General features: G+C 36.2%; 1 protein-coding gene across 1 annotated transcript; it reads left to right on the top strand.

Moving 5' to 3' along the window:
* The first annotated feature begins 12,485 nt into the window (after nucleotides 1-12,485).
* LOC141601240 (protein IMPAIRED IN BABA-INDUCED STERILITY 1-like) lies at nucleotides 12,486-19,125 on the top strand. Its single transcript, XM_074421504.1, has 9 exons — nucleotides 12,486-13,002; nucleotides 14,502-14,786; nucleotides 15,113-15,430; nucleotides 15,780-16,007; nucleotides 16,132-16,229; nucleotides 16,861-16,951; nucleotides 17,328-17,867; nucleotides 18,114-18,237; nucleotides 18,602-19,125. The coding sequence occupies exons 1-9, from the start codon at nucleotides 12,658-12,660 to the stop codon at nucleotides 18,619-18,621; spliced, it is 2,049 nt and encodes a 682-aa protein (XP_074277605.1). The 5' UTR covers nucleotides 12,486-12,657; the 3' UTR covers nucleotides 18,622-19,125.
* The last annotated feature ends 3,380 nt before the right edge of the window (nucleotides 19,126-22,505 follow it).

Raw genomic sequence — 22,505 nt, forward strand, 5'->3', positions numbered from 1 at the left:
TGTGCATTTTGCATTTATCTTATTCAACATCACATGATCTATTTGACCCATTTTATTCTTAAGACACATATACCCGTCCTAAATAAGAATTTGGCCCCAAAAATAGACCTGCCAAAAGCAACCCGACCCGAAAAGGCTGACCCGAGATCCGAAGTGACCCAGAAACCCAAATTGACCCGAACATGACCCGAGCTTTCTTAACCCGCAACTAACCCGATCCAAAAATGACCCGATCCGAAACCACCAACCCGAAAATGACCCGACAAATATAACTCTAATTGAACCGAAAAGATTTGAAATGACTATTTCTTTATTATTCATTGACCCGAAAGTGACTCGATCCAAAACAACACGACTCGCTTGACCCAAAACAGACCCGACCAACAACTCGAAACAGACCTGAAACCCAAAATAACCCGTCCCGACCCGAGTTAACCCGAAATCAATGAGAATCACGAACTAACTCGACCTGAATTGACCTGACCCGTAACCCGGTTTGCCAGATCTACCCAAAAAGTAGCCCACGTAACTAAATAAGTCTTTTAAATTGCACATATACTCGTATGTCGTATCACCGTATGTATAATAAAGACATGCTGAGTACAGTTTGCCAAGTGCCAACTAAGCCCATATGACAAACCTAACCCTCACCCCACATAAATACATCTCTACCCATTCTCTCCAAATAAAATCCCTGTTTAATCCCACAATAAACCCATATTTCCGCCGCTCTCTCATTCACTCAAGATTTGTAAAATCCTAAAGGCTCTTTCTCCCTTACTCAAGATCACCATCAATACCTCGACTAAAACATTTGATCTTCATGTATTATGTTTTGACAATAAATCTTCGTGCATGAATGACAGATTATAAGGTTTTCAAAGAAAAATACGTATGCATCTTATTGCAAACAATTTCTGGCTAATTCATATTTTCCATTTTATTTTGTCATTCTTAATTCTAATAACCTGATTTTAAAAATTATTTAAGCTATTGATATGGTTCAAATTCATGATATTTATAATTATTGTTATCATTAATAGTATTCTAATTATAATATAATTGTATTTTTTTCTAGCAGTAATTTTTTTAATGAATTTAACGATAAATGCGAAATATTAGTGGCAATATATTAATCAATAAGCAATTCACATTAGTCATATACTATCACTCGTATAGTCATATGTCCGGGTAATTATCAAAATGATTCTTCTAAATAAATAGGATTAGTGAACGTGGGTGTAGTGGGTGGGGCCTTTATAAAATAAATAAAAAATACTTACTTTCAACCACAGGCTGACACATCAGCTCTGTGGTTGTTCTTTTAATAAGTAGGATTACACTCTAATTAGTGTGATGAATGAGGTAAGTTAGTTACTCCGTATAAGATACGAAGGTTTCAAAGGACCACCATTTGGAAATAATTTGTGAATAGTGATGATTACTGATAAATGAATATCCTAATTAATCTCCATTAAACAACAAACAAACTACCTATCGTATCGTGCATGGAGTATTAATTTGTAAATAAATGAGATTTGACAATCAAGGACGCCACGTTTACCACATATTCTTATTTGTGACGTGAGACAAACTTGTAAAGTTGTAAGTGGGAGGACAAGCAAGTACGGCAAGTGGAAGGGGATTGTGAGACGTCACAAGCAAGACAGATCGTTTACATTTACACACTCTACTCTTTATTCCCCCATTGATAAGCAATTACAAAGAGAACTTAATAAAAATTAGTTAAATCAATGCCAGTTAACTCAGCTTTGCTTGAATGTTCAAATACGAGATAATATACTAGCAGCCTAGTTTGAAAATTATGTTCGTAACAATTTTCGCGACTTTTAAAAAACTTTTTTATGTCAAGCTAGACTTACAATATCCGGTATGCCACAACATCATATAGATTTTATTGTATTGTATATCAATAGGTTGTGATAATTTCAAGTTTAAGCTACCGCTTTATACAAAACCATTAAACTGAATTCAATCCAGATTCTTGGATACACTATATGTACCATGTCATCGTACACCGGTATCAATGAGAATCTTATAATTAGCCATATTCTTAATAAATAATAAAACCGAATTTTATAAAAATGTAAAAATATGATTTCTCATTAACTAAGGTGTACGATAATTTTACAAACTCGGTGTTCCTTTGAAATTTTTCTTCATTCCTATGAAATTCGTTATTTTTAGGTTGATGCATTTATTGGTGTTTACCAAGAAAAATGAACAAAGGAGAGTAAAGATTAGTAAAGCCCATACAAATAGGCCTACATTTTGACTAAAATCACCAATTTGGATATTTTATTGATTGATAAGAGTATAATTGACGCCGCATACCTAAATCACTAATCTAAGTAGTTAATGGAGTATTAGATTGTTAGTATTTAATTGTTTTGGTGAAATTGGTTTGGAAGACCACGGACAACACAACCTTACTTCACTTTATCAACTTCATATTCAAGTCGGGTTCAAGTTTTGTTGAGTCTAATATACTACTAAAATATGTCGATATATTATGCTAAACACTTTTGTATCTCAATTTGCTTTTACTAATAGAATGACTTAGATAAATATTGAGAAACCATAATTGATCTTACGTAAAATTGTTGTATATATCGTATGTATTAGAATTTGGATGGAATGTATAACTGGAGTCACGTTTATGAATTGGTCTTGTGTACAATGGGTTTGCATTTGATTAGTGTAATCATCCATTAAAGATGGGTTAGGATCTGGTAAAGTTAGGGAGCTATAACCGCGATTTTAATGCTGACGGAGTTTAAACCCAGTTCATAAATTATTAACCGATTATAATTTTATCGACTAAATTAGTTGAATCCGCACATACTTGGTTAGTGTAACGAGGAACATAACAATTAGCAAAGCATAGAGATTCTAACTTTAGTAGTTACCTTTTGTGATTATGGCCAACATGTTAATCAATTTTATGAATGGGACCCTGTAAAGTTCGTTACTCGATTAAGTGGGAACTGCTAAAAGCTTACACATTGTGACCAAAAGCCAGGATTTGCAGCACTAAACATTTTTCCAACTGGTCTATTTTTTAATTTATCTTTTCGTTTTCTTTTCAATTATTTTTATTGAATTTATTTTTTCTCTGCTATTCTTTTAATTAATAATTAATTAATTAAAGCCACCCTAAAATTTCTCCTGTCTTTGACTTTCATTTGCCTGCTTTCAGTTTCCTGTGTTTCCACACATTGTGCGACTTGTGTCACAACTCACATAGCTTTTCCTGTCCAACTACAAGTCTACAGCCTCCAATTATACAAAATAAAATCACTTTGGACAAGAATTTGTGTAAAACGAATATGAAGTTCGTTTTATATTTTCTTTCTTTTAAAAATGGGTATATATTAAGTTTTGTCAAAATAGTCTGTGATAGACGATATCAGTGAAAGAAATTACTCCCTCCATACCACACTAATGGTAACATGGACTCACTTTTCTCCTCACAAAAAGTGAAGCCATGTTACCATTAGTGTGGTATGGAGGGAGTATATGAATTGTACTCTACAATGGAGTATATAAATAGTACTTAATTAATAGGTAGACAAAATGGTTTTAGGTCATGTTTTTTTGAGTTGAATGAAGGTGAACTGAACTGGGTTGAAGTGAGTTGAACTAAAGTAAACTGAATGGCCATCCCCAAGCAAGGTCACGAGAGAGGTCGTGACCTTATTGGGTCGCCTTAATCAACAATTAAGCACAAGATTATGGTGACCTCTTTGTGACCTTTTGGTGAAAGAGGTCAATTTGTGACCTCTTTGGTTGCTCTTGACCTTATTAGGTCAATTGGTGACCCAATAGGTGTCACATTATCATTGGTTATAAACAAAACAAAAAGGGTTGAAAGGTGAAAAATGATTGGTTTGATGACCTAGGTCGCGACCTTCTGCTTGGAAGCTAAAAATGGGTCAAGGTTAATAAGGTGAGATTAAAAGTAAAATCGGGTCGCGACCTAATTAGCACGACCACTGCTTGGGGATGGTCTAAATTGAGCCAAGCCGAACTAAAGTGAACTGAGCAGAGTTGAATGAGAGCTGAAATTAAGCTGAGAAGAATTTCGCATTAGTCTATGTAAGGCGGTTTTATACTAATATTCCGTATTGTTTAAAACAGATTCTAACTACTTATGACATAGCCTAAGGTGTTTTAAACGTGGTTATCAAAAGATTAGTTTCAAAATATGTATTTGTATGAGACTGTCTTTCACCATTATTTGGGTATAAAATGTATTTTTAGGATTTACTTTTAATTAGGGTTTACTTTGTAATTCCATAGGTTCCAAGATTTTAGACATGTCAAACATTGTTATTCCAACCAATCCAATAATCCAAACGACTCACGAGCCTAATAAGTTCAACTTTGAATGCTAGCACTGGATAAGCTTGCTTGGCATTTTAGGACCCATTTTATTTATTATTTCACCAAGAAGAGTATTTGTATTCTAAATTTTCAAAAATGTTCCCTCTTAATATTTTGAAAGTTGCATATTTGCAAGGATTGAATTTTCAATTCCAAAAATGTGAACAAACTACCAAATTTCCAATTTGTTCCAACGCAAGTACACGACCCATTAAATAATCATTGGAACGATTATAGTATATAGGATGATGGTTTATAGTGAGTAGTGACTACTGACTAGAGAATAGATGAATTCATTAGTAAAGGTTAAATCTAAGTATTTCGAAGCAGTTAGAGATTCGGTTTCAGAAAAATAGCACTGCTAAAATTTAGGAGTGAGTTTATATAAAGATGATGTTATGATTAGGAATGGATGAATTGATTACCAATGTATTCCAATGCGGGCATGCGACCCGTTGAATTAATGGACCGAGTTTATATAGGATGATGTTATGATTAGAGAGTAAATGAATTAACTAGTAAAGTTTTAATCTTATTTAAGTATTATGATGTAGGAGTCAGGGGCAAGGCCACTAAGGCCTTCGGTGTCGCAGCCGCTACACCAAAGGCGAAAAATTCGGTTAGAATTTTGTGATTTGCTACACCAAAATTTACTACTTCCACGCTAATTATCTATATCTGTTACCTTGAGTATATATTTTGCTACACCGAAATCAAAATCCTGGACTCGCCACTGGTAGGAGTAGTCAAAGATTCGGTTCCATAAAAACAGCACTGTTAAAAATTTAGAAGCGGAACGTTTATCGTCCTTGTACTCTATCGGATTCAAACCGGGACCAAATTAGATAATGCCTTAAAATCCTTGCCTTGATTTTTCATATAGCCCCAACATTTATGAAAGGAAACTTAAGAGTAAATAATAAAAATGTCGTGCGTAGGCCGTAAGGTGTCTTGGCAATTTGTCATCGTAAATGTTTCATGTAACTGATGAAATGATTTCCAAGTTTTCTAATGTAAGGTCCAAATCTACCAGGTCGGCCAATTTGGATCTTAGTTGCATATACGGGTCAAATTATGAGGCTACAAATCAGCTCAATTTGAATCGGTAAATTAAGGTTGGGTACTTGGATCGAAGAGTAAATCTATTAAGAAGCTTTCTCATATTAAATTAGTGCGATGAACGCCATATACTACACTAGAAACTTGAGAACAACAACATCAGAGCCTTAATCCCAAAATGATTTAGGGTCGGCTGACATGAATCATCCTTTCGAACCGTCAATGGGTGAACGCACGCCTCAAAATGAGAAACTTGAGAAAAATGATAAAAAAGAGTATGATAAACAAAAATAACTTTACTTTTTAGTGAAACGACTCATATTAATATCCGGATTCGAGTCTAGAACCACAATGGCGGTATTGCCGGTGTATGTATTTCTCATGTGTTGTAACACTACTGCATTAGCAAGATTCAAACTCAGACCTCTAGTTAACCTAGATTAACCCGCTATCAGTTGATCTAAGTGCTTATGAGTATGCTAATATTTTTGCCATATGAAAGTTAGTGTGCTTCTGTAACACCCCCATTTACTAAAGAACCTTACAAATATCAAATGGAAATATTACCACCTCAGTTGCCCGAAGTAAAGTAATATCAAATAGACCATAATGAAACATTTGTTAAGATAAACTAAAGTTTAAATGTAAATACAAGTCTCAAAACCAAAACATATACATCTGGAAACCAAAAGTGAAAAAGTCTAAAGACTCGGTGGAAGCTATGACACGAAAATGAATCGTCGATGTCCCATCCAAACCCGCAAGCTAGCTCAAACATCCACACCTGTCAAAACTCACTGCTCACCATTTGCCGACAATATCAAATGGATCACAGCAGAGCACATAAGAAAACAGCACACAGCCAAACACACGTCATCAGCAGATATTCCAACACTATAATCTCATGCATAAGTAATCATACACCACAATTAAACATCCATCTTCACGCTCCAAGTACATTATCTCAACCGCAACCTAGATTTGTCAGGTTACCCATCGCAACATGTACCTACACCGCCAGTGGGTGACCGCAGCCAGTCCACTTAAAGCCCCACCCATCGTAACGAGCGAACCAAAGTTCATTAATGTGCACATCCCCCTTACGTTGAGAGACGCAAGAAGTGGACAATGGAGGTGAGACCATCTCTCGATATGTCTCACATATCAACACAATATCACCGTCATAATATCACCATCATTGCAACACCCCCATATTCAGAGGAGCCTTAACTAGGTCTTCCTTAGCATATAAGGGCGTTCCCATCTCGGTTGCCCGAGGTAAGTAATCATCAAAAGTCGATAAAGAACATTTATAGTTATAGTACAAGCGTTACAACCAACTTAACAAAATAAAGGTACAACTCATTGGCTACACTCTATTACTATCAAATCTCGTGAAGACTCATCCCTGCCCGGTCTCCAGCTATCAACGACATCAACACCTACTAAGACAGACTGCTCATCATAAGGGATCACGGCAGACACATAAAACAACAAGACAACCACACAAGGTCAGTACTGAGATAAGACATGACAAAACCAACAACATCTATCAACACGACACAACACACAATCAGTCACACACACAAGCACACCCACTCCAACCAATCTCCGTCACCGATCGTCCACCGTTGTGCCCCACGCCGTGGGGGACCGCAGCCGTACCCACCAAATCTCCGCTCATCATACCGAGCGATAACTCTGTCCCATTAATGTGCACATCCTCTCCCGTGGCGGGTTCCACGGAGGGCGAAACTAGGGCGTGAAGCCACTCCCGCAAGTGACTCCACTCAGCCGAGCTGAGGACGCACCTCGAGAACCAGAGACAAACAATCATAGATAGCTGCAATACACAACAACCAACAAACTGTATACACCAACCGACTATCGCATATATGCTGCCACACAAACACAACTACAATACAACAACCACAACACGACAACCGACACACTAGACTATTCACAGAAACTGAGTAGGCGAACCTACCTTTAAGCAACTGCAACCACTCCATGCCAACATACGAAATATCCAGCAATCAAGCAACACCTATATCCACAACACAATCATCTATAACTACCAAGCAAACCCTAACTGCAAAGACAAGGATACGGATGATGATGACGACATACCTACAAGAAGAAACTTGGCAAAAGACCGCTACCCGACTCAAGCTATGCTCTCCTAAGGCACAAGAACCTTCAAAAGCTTCCATGGAGGTTATATGGTGAAGGGAAGGGAAAGAGGCGAATTAAGGATCTGAAGAAAAGAGGCGGAAATGATTGCGGATATAACAAAACGCGATTTTAAACCCTCGCTGAAAACCCGTTACTCGATCGAGTGGCCCACATACTCGATCGAGTGTCCCCTACTCGATCGAGTATCCAAGCTACTCGATCGAGTAGCCTCTACTCTATCGAGTACCACACATAACTCACAACCCAAGGTAACTTTGGTACGCACTTCTAAGGATTATTACCGCTCCCAAGGTCAGTCAACGCTGGTCAAAGGGTCCATAAAAGGGCGGGTATTACAATCATATTCCACAATAATCATAACCATAGTCACTACAAAAAGAAATAAAACAGGTGACCGATTTTGGCGACTGAAATCAGTCGCTAAAATCAATTTAGCGACTGACTTCAGTCGCAGACCTTGGTCGCTTTTTCTGATTTTAGCGACTAAAGTCAGTCGCTAAATTTGGCGACTGAAATTTCAGTCGCTAAATGAGGAAAATAACGACTGAAATGGTAGTCGCCAATTTGGCGACCGATACATGGTAGTCGCCAAATTAGCGACTGATTTTCGGTCGCTAAATGGCTTTTCAGTCGCCAAATTTGGGTGACGTAGCCAAAATCAGTGAGGCTCTTTGGCGACTGATTTGTGGTCGCTAAAATACAAATCAGTCGCTAAAGCTACTGATTGTTTTGGTGGTTTTTTTCGTTTTCATTGCTAGCCAAATATTTACAACCTGCATACAAACCTTTTTGCAATTCAAGCACACCCAAGTAATCGCAATAGCAATCCTCCATGAAACTGTCACCTACAAATAATAATCACATACAATTATGAACTACCCCTCAACAAACGATCTAATGTGCCCAATTACCAATTCCCCAAAATCCTAAAATTAGGGTTATGCAAACCTCTAAGATAAATAAAACTGACTAAAGATACTAGAGACTTACTAAAGCGATTGATACAGAAACGAGAGATCTTGAAACCTAGGCCACAATTGCTTAAACCTCGTCTAGGAATTGATGAAGATGACTAGAGAGGGTTTAGAGTGTGATTAGGTTTTGTGTAAAATGAATCAGAAACTGACGCGATGTTTTAAATACCTCTCCAATCATTTTAATAAAAACCGCGAAACAAACCCGTATCATACCGAACACTCGGTCGAGCACCCACCGTACTCGACCGAGTACACGATACTCGACCGAGTACCACACATACTCGGTCGAGTGCACCCTACTCGACCTAGTACTTGACGACTAGAAAAGTGTAGTATTACAACTCCGACTCTGCCGAGTTTACGCATTATTTTTCTTTAAATGGTGTAAAGGAAAAACTAATTAGCAAATTGGATTTGAGATGATATATATTTAGCATTATGCAGTCTACCTAGGATCGTAATTTTGGAAAGGAAGTAAGCAAAACCACCACGGGAGTTGGGACTTTAACAGCAAAAAACTCCTTCTCTCAATCACGGTTCTATCGTGTTAATACTCAAGAACAAGAACTCCTACTTTACAAATTTACAATTCATAATACTCCAATATAACGACCATTGGAATTGGCGAGGCGTTTATAAAATTCACTCCTAATAAGAGTTCGTTTCACATTCCATTTCATAACTCTGATTTAAATGAACATCATAATAAAATACTCCCTTCATTCAACTTTTGTCATCCCATTTCAATATAATACCCCTCACATATAATGGAGAAATGAAATGATAAAAGTTGAATGGATGGAGTAGTATTATTCCCAACCGATATTATTAAATTGCTTTCTAATTTTACACCATTTTGTTAAAACAAAGCCTCCCACATTATTCCACAAGGTGATCAATTATGTTTATGATTATGATTTGTTGTACACTATAAAATGCAAAGAATTTCTTGAAATTGTTGACTAATTGAAAAATAGAGGACTCTATATCAAATCATACGGATATATACGGAGTGGAAATAGAAGTCCTAGAAAACCACAAGACAATCAATCTAGTAGGGCAGAATATTAAGCACAGAAGAAACAAAAGAATGCGGTAAATAGGCGAACAGGGTCACCATTTCAGCATTGACTTTTTCTTTAGTCCGCTCATCTCGCTCTTTCTTTTCTATTGCTTTCTTCACTCTTTGCCACCACCTCCCCTAATTTACGCGTTAACTCCATCTATTTTTAATCTGATGTACATTCAGATAATCAAAATTATCAATACGAATATCACCCCGTCTGATTGAAGACGGTCATTATTCATCCTAAGCTAAAGACAGATAATAGCCATCTCACAAAATGAGAATTTGTGATTCTTAAATTAGTTGTACAAGGCCCTATATACTCGTAATACGAAATACTTCGTATGTATAAAAAAGTGAATTATGATCTTCTCTATTTTTTATTTATTTTCTCCAAAATTTTAACCTAATATACCTCGTACTCCCTCCTATTCTCTAAGATTTTCCACAATTCCTAAAATGAAAAATTCACAAATATCTTCCACTTTCCTTATTAGTCTATTATTTGTGGTTATCATAATTTTTGACCCCACATTCTCTTTCTTACTTCATTTATATCCACATATCACCATACCATTAAATTCTATCCAAAAAGCAATGTGGAAGAACTTAGTGAATAAGAGCATCTCCAATGGTTGGGAAAAAGGACTTGCTTGCAATTTTTAGAAATTGTAAGCTAGTAGCTTAACCATTGGAATTGTATATATTGATTAGTTTTGCTCAAATAATTTCAAGCTAGTAGCTCCATGAAGCTACTTGCTTAAATGGACCCACAAGCAAAATATAACCAATAGAAAATTAGTTGTCTCATTTATAAAGTTTTTATTTTTTATTTAGAAATTAAGAATTAAATTAATTAATACAAAAATGTGTTAGTTAGGTCTCATCAAGCTAATACTAAATTGGCTTCACCATTGGAGTAATTTGTAGCTTGAAATTGTTCTTGCTCAAAAAAATGATGTGGCAAAGGTAAACTAGTACCATTGTGGATGCTCTAAGAGAGAGTACTATTTATTTAACATATTAGATTCACAAATAATATCCTACAACCAGTTGTATAGTAGCATTGTACAACTGTCTCAAAGTTGTTGAACTTTTACACAAAGTTGTTGAGTTATTTTACAAGTTATTGAGCTATTTTATGAAGTTATTGAGCTTAATAATTATTTTGTTAAGCTCAATACTTTGTATCATAACTCGATAATTTTGGTAGTAGAGCTCGATAACTTTATAATAAAGCTCAACTACATTAAATAAGTTGTATGTACAACCAGTTGTATAATATAAATTTAACTGTTCAAAAAGGGAAAGAAATGAAGGGATCCAAATAATCAACGGAAAATTCATGTGGTACCCTCGAACTTTGTCATTTTGCACGTGGTATCCAACTTTTTAAGTTTGTGCACATGATATCCTTGAGATTTGATTTTCAACCACAATGTGCCTTTTTATCATTCTTAAAATTTTCAAATGAGCGTAAATCATAGACCAGAAATCAGAATTGACTATTTTTTTTTCCAAATTGATTACCTTTTCGAGATTTATAAATTGATAAAACGAAAATGCTCATTTGGAAATTTAAGATCGAAGATATGATTGATTTGAGATTTTCGTTTAAAAAAACCCTATAAAATGTCAGTTGGCAATTTTTTTCTCAAATCGTAGATTATGACGAGATAATCATTTTATTAAAAAGTTGGCCTATTCTGAATTTCGGTCTAGAAGTTATGAACAACTAGTATTGGTGCCCGGCTTCGCCCGGGCTACCTCTATTTACCATTAATTTTTTTTCATTAAATAAAATTACTTAAAGTTGCATAAACCATAGATTTATCATTAATACATTTTTCTATGACATATACTAAAATTACGATGAAATAAATTTTGAAACAAATTCACTACTCCCGCTATTAATATTTTATTCTTAATAATGAAACAATAGTAATAACATTTTATTACTTGCCGGTAATCATTGTTACTTTCACTACTCCCGCCGTAAATGTTAAATAATTAACATCTCTATACATCTAATAAACTATAAAGTTTAATAAAATTGAATAGATTTTAAATTTAATATGTAATTTTATGATGATTAATAATTAATACCATAAGTGTGCATGTTTATACTAATTAATTATTTTATTTTAAGGAAATTGACTATCTTCTAGTCTTCTATAAATATTTAGGAAAATAACTAAACATCTTCTTTTTTTTAGTCTTCTAAAAATTTACCATCTTATATAATTATTTTATTTTAAGAAAATTAACCATCTTAATTCATTATTTTATTTTAAGAAAATTGACCATGTTTTAGTCTCTTACAAATGTTTATAAAAATTATCAAGATTCTATATAATTTAATTTTAACCTACACTATATAATATTTGCATTGAGATCCCTTAATCGGGTCCATCACACGGTGCTAGTGATTTAAAACTATATAGTATAATTAATTTGTATAACTTTCTTTAATTACATTGAAGTCCCTTGGTTTCTGGATTTAATATATAGTATTGATTGATTGCGTTTTTTTATAGCGACAAAAAGGGTATGTTGTGCATGAAAATTAAACATGGGGGTATTATGTACACAAACTTAAAAAGTTGGGTATCAAAGTTCGAGGGTATCAAAGGGTCGAGTATTATTTACGGAGTAATATTTAATAATTAGAGTAATTTATTAAAAATGAAAATCCAACAACAACACATCACCAAAATCACTATCACTCACATTAATATTGACACCCCATATATAAACACAGAGTCACATACTCACATATCACACCCTTAAATATTCCACTCATCAGTCATCACACTTCCAAATTCAACCCCCACAAAATTCACCAAATCCAACTATAACCCACTACTCAATTTCACTCTAAATTTCATTAATTCAATTTCTTAAATTAACCTTTTTTTTTTTTTTTTTTTACAAAATTATAGTATTAAAATAATGGGGTGTGTGAGTTCAAAGGGAGGAGTACTAGTAACCCCAACATTAGACACCTCCGGCGTATTCCGCGACAATGTGGGACCCATTACTGCATTTGTAGACCCCATTAAGAAAATACCCATCAAATCGGTGGGTGGCGACTCGGTGCTGAGTCGGGGTGACTCGAGCCGAGTCAGCTCGACGTGCGGAAGTGAGTCAGTGAGTTTCAGACTCGGAAATTTGTCTAAGTATGTAGAAGGAGAGCAGGTCGCTGCTGGTTGGCCGGCGTGGCTTAGTGCTGTCGCCGGTGAGGCTGTACACGGCTGGTTGCCGCTTCGAGTCGATAAATTTGAGAAATTAGAGAAGGTGGGGTGGTAAATTATCGATGTTAGTCTTATGTGAGACCGTTTTTTCTTATCCGACTCTTTTTAATTTAAACGGATATATATCCATCTTAAACAAAAATTTGTGAATATAAAATGGGTCGTGGTATGCATGTAAATATGTAATGGTCTTATTTGAGTTTTTTGTGCTCAATTTTGGTAATTTTAGTTACTCGTTAATAATTTATGATAGTAGATGTACACCGCGTAATTCAGGATATACGTGATAGCCTGCAAAATATGTATACAGTTAGACTGACTAATTGTTGAAAGTTTTGTTCTTTTAAATAAAAAAGGTAAATAAGTTGGGGATACATAATTTTGTTTTCGATATAAGATTTAGCAAAAAGAATAATTTGTGATTTTTGTATGCTATGATCATGTGATATGTTGGGGGTCCTTGTGAATTGTTTCATGGGGAAAAAAGATTAGTAAAGTTGGAGTAAATGTTGGAGTTTTATGGAGTTGCATATGAATGTTGACATTTTATTTTTGTTTGAGAATATGATTTATACTGTATATATATAATTATATATGTCGTGTTATTCGTCGGTCTTTTGTTGTCTGTGATGAGGTTTAAACAAAATATTGTCCTTATATATTTCATGGTCCTTCCAGAATTGGATAATTTTTGTTGTATTTCTGGATTTTTTGTTTCATTGATATCTTACCATGTTACTACCCATTATCTGCTGGATTGCTGCTTTGCTGTAGATTGTAATCGTCTGCGTAAATGCTGATAGATGACCTATTTGTTGCAAGGTTTAAGCTAATCCTGCTTTGTGATAACCAGACCACTAAATCACTTGTTGGTCTAACTTTAGTGGTTGTCTCTGAATGTGACGGAGCTAGGATTTGCCGTTGGGAGGAGGAGGGGGGATTTTTAGGGAGGGCGATTACTAATGAAATAAAGTAAACCAGAAAAAAAAAAAAAAATTGATAGGAACGTTTTATGGGTTCTGGCAGCTGAGTTTTCTGGTGTCTTGTACAGTAACTGTTGAGCATTAACGGTTTCGTCTGGCATTTTTTGGTTGGTTTACTCTCTATTGGAGCCAAATCATGAACATAATCAGACCGTAAAAGTGAAAAGGCAGGATTGAAGCAATGCAACCCTTCGTATTGAAGGGATATAACTGTTCAGTTATGAAGTCATATTTGTATTCTATAAAGGAAAATGTGTAAACATCAACACTTTGGAATAAGCATGTATAACCATCATTCATCTATTTATCAATAGTATTATTGAATTTTAACACTTTTGCCTTCTTGATTTTTGTTTTACGAGCAAAAACTGGTTTTAGGGAATTTAATTGCAGTTACTATATCGAACTTGTAATGCCTTTCTATTAAATAGACTATCTTTGCAATTAGGTAGTACTCCGTAATAGATTATTAAGTTGTCTTTCATGAACTGGTCATGTTACAAAAAAGTAGATAACCATGTTTAAAATCTCATTATCTACTTTGTGTTCTTATGTGTAGATTGGTCAGGGAACATACAGCAGTGTCTTCCGGGCACGTGACTTGGAAACAGGGAAGATAGTTGCGCTGAAGAAAGTTCGTTTCGACAACTTTGAGCCTGAGAGTGTTAGGTTTATGGCTCGTGAAATTTTGATTCTTCGGAGACTTGATCATCCTAATGTTATAAAGTTGGAAGGAATAGTCACATCGAAATTATCATGCAGCATATACCTTGTATTTGAATACATGGAACATGATCTTACTGGGCTTGTTTCTTGCCCTGACATCAAGTTTACTGAGTCACAGGTATACCGTCCTTGAATTTTCGTTAATCACTCTATTTGTTGATTTGCCAGGAAACTAACAATTCTGGCTTACATTTGGGAGGGCATTGGGCTAATATTCGGAATTTTTTGATGCAGTCTATGTAGTAATAATGTGATGTCTATCCTCTGTTAACAAAATTTTATATACGACAGTTGTACCTATGACACCAACCCATTTATGGAATGCCGCATACTGGATTCACTGTTGTGTATATTGTGTTTATTGATGCCCAAATTGATTTATTTTCGATGTTAATATGTGCTCGTTATGGCTTCTAAAGCTGCTGGCGACTGCTAAATATGCAGGTGAAATGCTATATGAAACAGTTATTGTCTGGTCTTGAGCACTGCCATTCACGAGGTGTAATGCATAGGGATATAAAGGGATCAAATCTTCTTGTAAATAATGAAGGGATTTTGAAGGTGGCCGATTTTGGTTTGGCAAATTTCTGCAGTAAATCACATCGACAACCACTAACTAGCCGTGTTGTAACTCTTTGGTACCGGCCTCCTGAACTGCTTTTGGGTTCAACAGATTATGGTCCCTCTGTTGACCTTTGGAGTGTCGGTTGTGTATTTGCAGAAGTTCTCCTTGGGAAGCCTCTCCTTCAAGGGCGAACTGAGGTGATTACCTTGTCAAGCTTCTGGTTTTCTAGTATGTGATTGTTTCACCTTCTTAGAGTTTAGCTCCTCTGCCAGTTAATGCCAAGGTTGAATTTTCCGAAAATAGTGTCAGGTTTTCTTCATTTATTCTGAAATTGCCGTACTTTTCGCTGAAAAATAAATCTCCTATGCAATGTATCTTTTCAAGGCAAAAAGAATGCATTTTCCAACCAGAATAAATGAAGCAACTTTTAATGTTTGAAGATGATCCAAACAGGATTTTTCCGTTAAAATTTTTCAGAAACTGCGTACGTGGTAGACTTGGTACTATGCTAAACCTCGAGGAATAATGTTTTCTTTTGATGTGCAGGTTGAACAGTTGCACAAAATCTTCAAGCTCTGTGGATCTCCTCCCGACGAGTACTGGAAGAAATCTAAACTTCCTCACGCCACTCTTTTTAAGCCACAACAGCGCTATGAAAGTTCGCTTATGGAAACTTGTAAGGATTTGCCACAAACAGCCGTGGACCTTATTGAAACTTTGCTTTCCGTGGAGCCTTACAAACGAGGCAATGCTTCTTCCGCACTTTGTTCAGAGGTATATAGGTCCAGTTGTTTTTATTACCAATACATACAGTATCAAATATCAATTGTCTGAAATTAACTGAAAAAGTCATTGGACGAATATTGTATATGATCAACATAGTTTGTCTTAATTTCAGTATTTTACCGTGAAGCCTTTTGCTTGTGATCCATCAACTTTGCCAAAATACTCGCCTAATAAAGAGATTGACGCAAAAGGCCGTGAAGATGCTACAAGGTATGAATTCTTCACTGGTCTTCCTTTCTCTCCTTTCTCGGTATAGAGTATTAAACGCAGCTGTTTGATATGAGTACTAAATAGCTGCGTTTAATACTCTATACCGAGTAAAAAACTGGAGACTTCTCTTTTGGATACCATAATAAATTTTGTACCTGCCAACTATATTTAATTTGTGAATTTCTGTACATAAACCTATGAGACACACTGAAGTGACTGAACTTTTTAAGACCCCCATCGGCTTCTCATAGATACGATCTGATAGGTCATTTGGTGATATTACAAAGCTAAAGGTTATCACAAAATCTCATTGAAGACGGGCGATATCCGTCACAAGCTTGTGACGGATACCGTTTTCTCTAACAAAATACCATTGATAGGTGAGTGGGAAGCACATGGGGGGTGCCCCACCTTGTCCCATCTCCCTTTTTGTGAGAGGTCACAAGCTTGTGACGGGATTGACCCGTCACAAGCAAGACTAGCTGAAAGGTTATTGCCTGACGCCTGTTAATTTGATCTTTTTTTTGGAACCCCTTTTGTCCATGATCAACCTCAAGAGCTATTTTATCTTCCTTACCATTACCAGCCAATTTAACTTGCGCAAGATTATTAATTCCTTATTAATTTCCAGGAAGAAAACTAATGGCAAAGGTCGAGGGCATGAATCAGGAAGGAAAACTACAAAGAAATTAACTGGCTCTCTTAAACTGGCCCCAACTGAGGTTTTTCACTAACTTATTTCTGCTCATGATCATTTCATCCACACAAGAACTTATATGAGACGATCTCATACGTAAGACCAACCTATTGACCCTATAATTATGGAGGAAAACTCATGGACTAGACCTTTGTTACTCCGACACTTCACTTTGGTTGCGTATCAAGTGTCCGACACGACATGTGACACCTCAAGACTTCATTTTAGACTAAAAAATTGGAAATTTCGAGGAACCTTACCGTATCCGACTCTTGCAGCCGAGTTAAAGTAAAATAGGACTAGACTGGGTCTCGCATGTGAGACTGTTCATACAAAACTCACTAATTCATCAAAGATGCATCAATGTTAAAGACCTATCTTTTCTGCTACTTGTTGTGCAGGACTTTCCATTGGCAATTCATGCTCAAGATCTTCAGAGGGTCAAAATCAATGGAAATTTAGCAGTCTTTCATCCAGAGGAAGACATTAAAGGAAGGGAACCACCAAAGCCGTCTGTTGATCGCAAGGAAGAGATTTCTCATTTGAAGAATGCATCTCAAGGAGAGGTGCCATATTCGGGTCCACTTCCAGTTCCTGGGTCTAGCGGCTTTGCATGGGCAAAAAGTCGAAGGGATGATGCTAAACTTAGATCACACAGGAGGTCTGGCTCAAAGCTTAGTTTTAATGGTTTGGAGGCTTACTTTACATCACTCGATAGAAGTGATTCCGATTTAAAGAAGCCTGATGATGCGGATATTTCACATGGAGGCCGCGCCTTTTCCAAAGGGAATGATCATTATGAGACTCTAAAGAATATCGTGAGAAAACAATGGAGCCAATTTGATCGTCCCGACTCATTTGATGCCTCGGATGAATATCATTCACAGGAATTATCTTTAGCACTTTATCAAAAGGAGAGGGAAGCTAAGAGAAATCATACGGTTAGTTTATATTTCTAGACTTTCAAATGTCTTAATTTGTGAAGTTGAAATGAACATTCCATCAGATTATGTTTTGCTTAAAAAGCTACTGTTTCTGTCACTATTTTCTGGCAAGTAAGACTGTAATTTTATAGTTTGGAAACCAGCTGCATAATACTACAATTACTTGCCATATATTTTCCATGATTATCGTGCTTTCTGCCTTTCAAAAACAAATGTGGATCTTAAGTTCACTTTGGGTTTCAGGATCAAGAGGACAAGGTCGAATTTTCAGGGCCAATTTTATCTCAGTCAAACCGAGTGGATGAACTGTTAGAGAGACATGAGCGTCAAATACGCCAGGCAGTTCGAAGATCATGGTTTCAAAGAGGTAACCAACTGACTGCTGCCTTGCAAATTTGTCTCTAGACTCTATGTATAGGATAACTGTAACAATGTTCTATGTAAAATCTTCCTAATATATCACTTTTGCATTGGTAGCAGTTAAAAGACACTAATTTTTGCATAATTATAGCTTAAAAATTTTCAATAAGGCACTGAAAACAAACTTTTCTTGGCACCGTACGAGTTTATAAGCTCAAGTGTCTTTGTCATCTAAGTATTACTTTAGAAAAAAACTTACTGCTGTCAATTTTCCACCATCTAAACCTTATTTCCTGTCATATTCCCATTTCCCATTATGAAGCTTTTATGAGTGGTAATTTTCTAATTGGTGGAATTTTGCATTTATGCAGGCAGAAAACCAGACAAATGAGTATTTGAAATGTCAAGAATTCTGAATTTTGTTGGAAGAACTGGCAAATGCCAGGAGGCCATTGAACTTCTTAGACAACGCCGATAAAATCTCGCAGTCTTGATGTTTAAATGCGACACTGAGGTTCACTTGGGTGTTTCATGTCCTGAAGGCCTGTTTCATGTCCTGAGGCCTTGTCGAAAGGCCATCAAACTCATTAGACAGCGGCGATAAAATCTCGCAGTCCTGAGTCCTGACATCTGAATGTGACACTGAGGTTCAATTGGGTGTTTAATCTCCCAAAGATGCATTCATTCCGATTTTTATCAAAAGAAAACAAAATCTGGTTAGGGTTCTTCTCTAGGGAGTTATTGAGTTCCGGTCCTCCTCGTGTAGTAAATTAAGTTGTACAGATCAGTAGGGGTTAGATGCTGAGGAAATTATGTTGTAAATTAGAATGGCCCATGACATTTGTGGCTTATTTTTGTCCAAATATCCTATTTATTGAGGAAGTTATTATTTCAATAATTATGTTCCCTCCAATTTCTGGGTTGTTACCTATCAATCAATTTTCAAGTCTTGAACTACCCAGTTAGCTGTACTTGTGCCAAGCTTGTCTTACGACTTTACTCTCCAACCAAAGGAGAACAGTGTAAAACAAAAGAAAAGGAAAGAGTAGCATGGGTGATTACCTGAGTAACTTTATTCGGCATATCACACAAGTTCTAAAGGTTGCGATAAGTGTGAGGCGGTATCTGCAAAGTTAGGAGGGAAAGATGGATAGGAGATCGATTTAACAAAAGTTAAGGACCTCTTTCTGGGAGCCACATTTAAACCATTTGTGTCAGTTAGTGTGAATGCAAGTCACTGAAAAAGAATCATCATTGTGCAGTAGTTGGCACCAGAAACATTATCAACAGTATAACGAGTACACCAGATAAAATTGACCCAAAAAGCATGATCCAATTAGCCCTAAACAGGAATGACTCTAGCAAGTTCAAAAATCCGAACTAACCTGAACCGTCTCGTACTCTCGTAGAAGCCCAAACTCTTTTGAATTAGACGCGGACAAGATGTATTAACCTTGAGTGATGAGTCTAAGCACAATGGAGACACAATCATTGGCAAAAGACTGTCAAATATTAGTGAAGGCTAATCATATCATTAAGCCAATCTTCTTAATAATAGCAGAAAGATTCTCAACTTCTCTGTAGATTTCTACATTTTTTGGATGAGATCTATCATTATACATAAATTTACAGATTGACCCCCCAAGTTCTACCCAACTACATCCAACTTCTTTCTTCGAATCGCTTAATTTCATCATTGTTCTTATGTTTTCAGATTCATCCCATAATCCCTTTCCTGCATATATGTTTGATAGCAGGACATTCATCTCTGCATTTGAAGGACTGGTACTCGAGATCCTCTGCGACACCAATTCGCAAAGTTCAAAATTACCATGTAATTTACAATAGTTTAACAAGGTTTCCCAAGCATAAGATGGGAAATCAACAGGCAACTGTTTAACCAACTCATAAGCCTCATATAGATGGCCTGATCTTCCGAACAGATCAACCATGCAAGCATAATGCTCGGCTTGTGGAACAACATTCCACTCATTTTCCATAGATTTGAAGTATCTTTTACCCTCCTCGACCAGACCCGAATGTGCACAACCGGTCAATATGGATAAAAATGTAACATGATTAGGTTTATGTCCCGACTGAATCATAGAGGAGTATAGCTTGAGTGCCTCACCTGCACATCCATGGTACGCTTGTGCCACTATGATGGTGTTCCAAGTCACCGTATCTCGCTTTTCTAGGATCTCAAATAAAGTCCGAGCATCATCAATGAGTCCACATTTAGAGTACATAGAAATAAGTGAACTCGAAACCAATGTATCATTTGCATAACTTGTCTTGATTGTTCTGAGATGAACGGCTTTACCCCAGTTGTGTAGAGCAAGTGCACCACATATAGATGCAACTACCGTGTAGGTTGTTTGATCATGATTAAATCCATGTCTAAGCATATTCGAAAATAAGAACAAAGCTTCCTCTGATTGATGCCCTGAAATCAATGTATTCCATGAAGCAACATCTCTATGGGTCATTATATTCTCGAAGAAATTATGAGCATTGATCATATCCCCGTCTTGTACAAACCCATAAAGTATCGTATTTGATGAAATGATATTCCTTTTCGGCATCCTTCCATATAAATCTAAAGCCTCAGGGAACCTACCATTCTGAACAAGGCCACTGATCATGCAGTTCCAAGCAACAACATCGCGATTAGGCATCTCAGCAAACAATTTTGAAGCCTCCTCAACCATCCCATTTTGCATAAAACCTCGTATCATCACAGTCCAAGCTGTTGCATCCTTGGGGAAAGGAACACTATCAAACATGGTTTTCGCCTCCTCCATCATTCCCGCTCGAGCATAGCAAGTAATCATATTACTCCACGATGCCAAATCACGCTCAGGCATGCTTAGGAATATGTCATATGCCTCCTCAACACATCCCATTTGTACATAACCACCCAACATTCTATTACAAAGACCGACATTTCGATCAGTTGACAAATCAAACAGCTCCCTAGCCTCATCTATTCTCCCATGTTTGATGTACCCATTTAACATTATATCCCAACAAACATGACATTTCACTTCATCAGGTACATGATCAAACAAATTACGCGCTTCCTCCAATCGACCACACCCAATGTACCCACTTAACATTGCAGTCCATGAAACTAAATTCTTGGAGGGCATCACATGAAATAATTGTTGAGCTTCGGTAATCATGCGATTCTTACTAAACCCAGAAATCATACAGTTCCAAGTCACAACATTTCTATGTGACATTTCGTCGAACAGCTTCCGTGCAGCTTTGATGTCCCCATTTTTAAAGTAGGACGTTATTTTTTTGTTCAAGGAGAATGTATCACTATCAGCATTTCCAAAAGATACAATTGAGGTATTAGTACCAGAAAAACTGTGAAGAAATTTGTTTGCTTTAACGAATCGAATCAAGTTCCGAAAATTGTACGTGTAGCTACTAGAAATGTGATTAACAAGTGCTGAAACTCCCATCCTAATATTCCAAGAATTGTTCGTGTGAGACGGTATTACACAATAATATAAGTTAGAACTTAATTGAAGGGGTGGAAATTTGTAGAACATTAGTCATTTTCGATATGTCGAATTAGGGTGTTCACGGCTAACAACAATTATGATTCATTTTTTTCGAGTTCTTTAGAGAGCTGTATGATTCATTTTGAGTCAAGATCCTCTCCATTTCCTAAAAAGAAATGAAGGAACCATTTTCTATTAATGGATCGGATTGCATCTTGCTAATATCGAACAGTTTTAGATTTATACAAGGAAATAAAGGTTTAAGATGGTGTAGAGGAAAAATATTATTAAATGGGTTTGTAAGAGGAAATGGAGAGAAAGAAATGGAGAGGATCTTAATTGGATTCATTCATGTTTGTTTTGATGCTTGTACTCCCTCCATTCAACTCCACTTTGCAACTTTGGTTTTTACACGGATATTAAGGAGCGGATTAAAAAATATTAAAAGTACATGGGGAAAAAGAAAGAAGAGGTTAAAAATATTAAAAAAACATAAAGGTGAGATTTTATGGTGGGTTAGTGTGGGGTTTGGGTGGCATTTTTTGTAAATAAAGATTTTCAATAAGGATAAAATTGTCATTTTTTTAGCCAAATAAGGAAATCTGTAAAGTAGAGTTGAATGGACGAAAATGGAATACATGTAAAGTGGAGTTGAATGGAGGGAGTATAAGAAAGGTGTTAAATTCAAATTGAGTTTTAAATAGGGCTCTCATAAATCACAAATTCACTTGAGCATATGTATAGAGTCACGGATATTCTA

The sequence above is a fragment of the Silene latifolia genome, chromosome 1 (assembly GCF_048544455.1).
Source record: "Silene latifolia isolate original U9 population chromosome 1, ASM4854445v1, whole genome shotgun sequence".
NCBI lineage: Eukaryota > Viridiplantae > Streptophyta > Magnoliopsida > Caryophyllales > Caryophyllaceae > Silene > Silene latifolia.

What these genes read in the sequence shown, in the direction of transcription:
- LOC141601240 (XM_074421504.1), top strand. Translation starts at nt 12,658, where the DNA reads ATGGGGTGTGTGAGTTCAAAGGGAGGAGTACTAGTAACCCCAACATTA. An exon ending in TCCTTCAAGGGCGAACTGAG is followed by an intron (nt 15,431 to 15,779) that starts GTGATTACCTTG and finishes TTTGATGTGCAG; the next exon opens with GTTGAACAGTTGCACAAAAT. An exon ending in TTAAACTGGCCCCAACTGAG is followed by an intron (nt 16,952 to 17,327) that starts GTTTTTCACTAA and finishes CTTGTTGTGCAG; the next exon opens with GACTTTCCATTGGCAATTCA.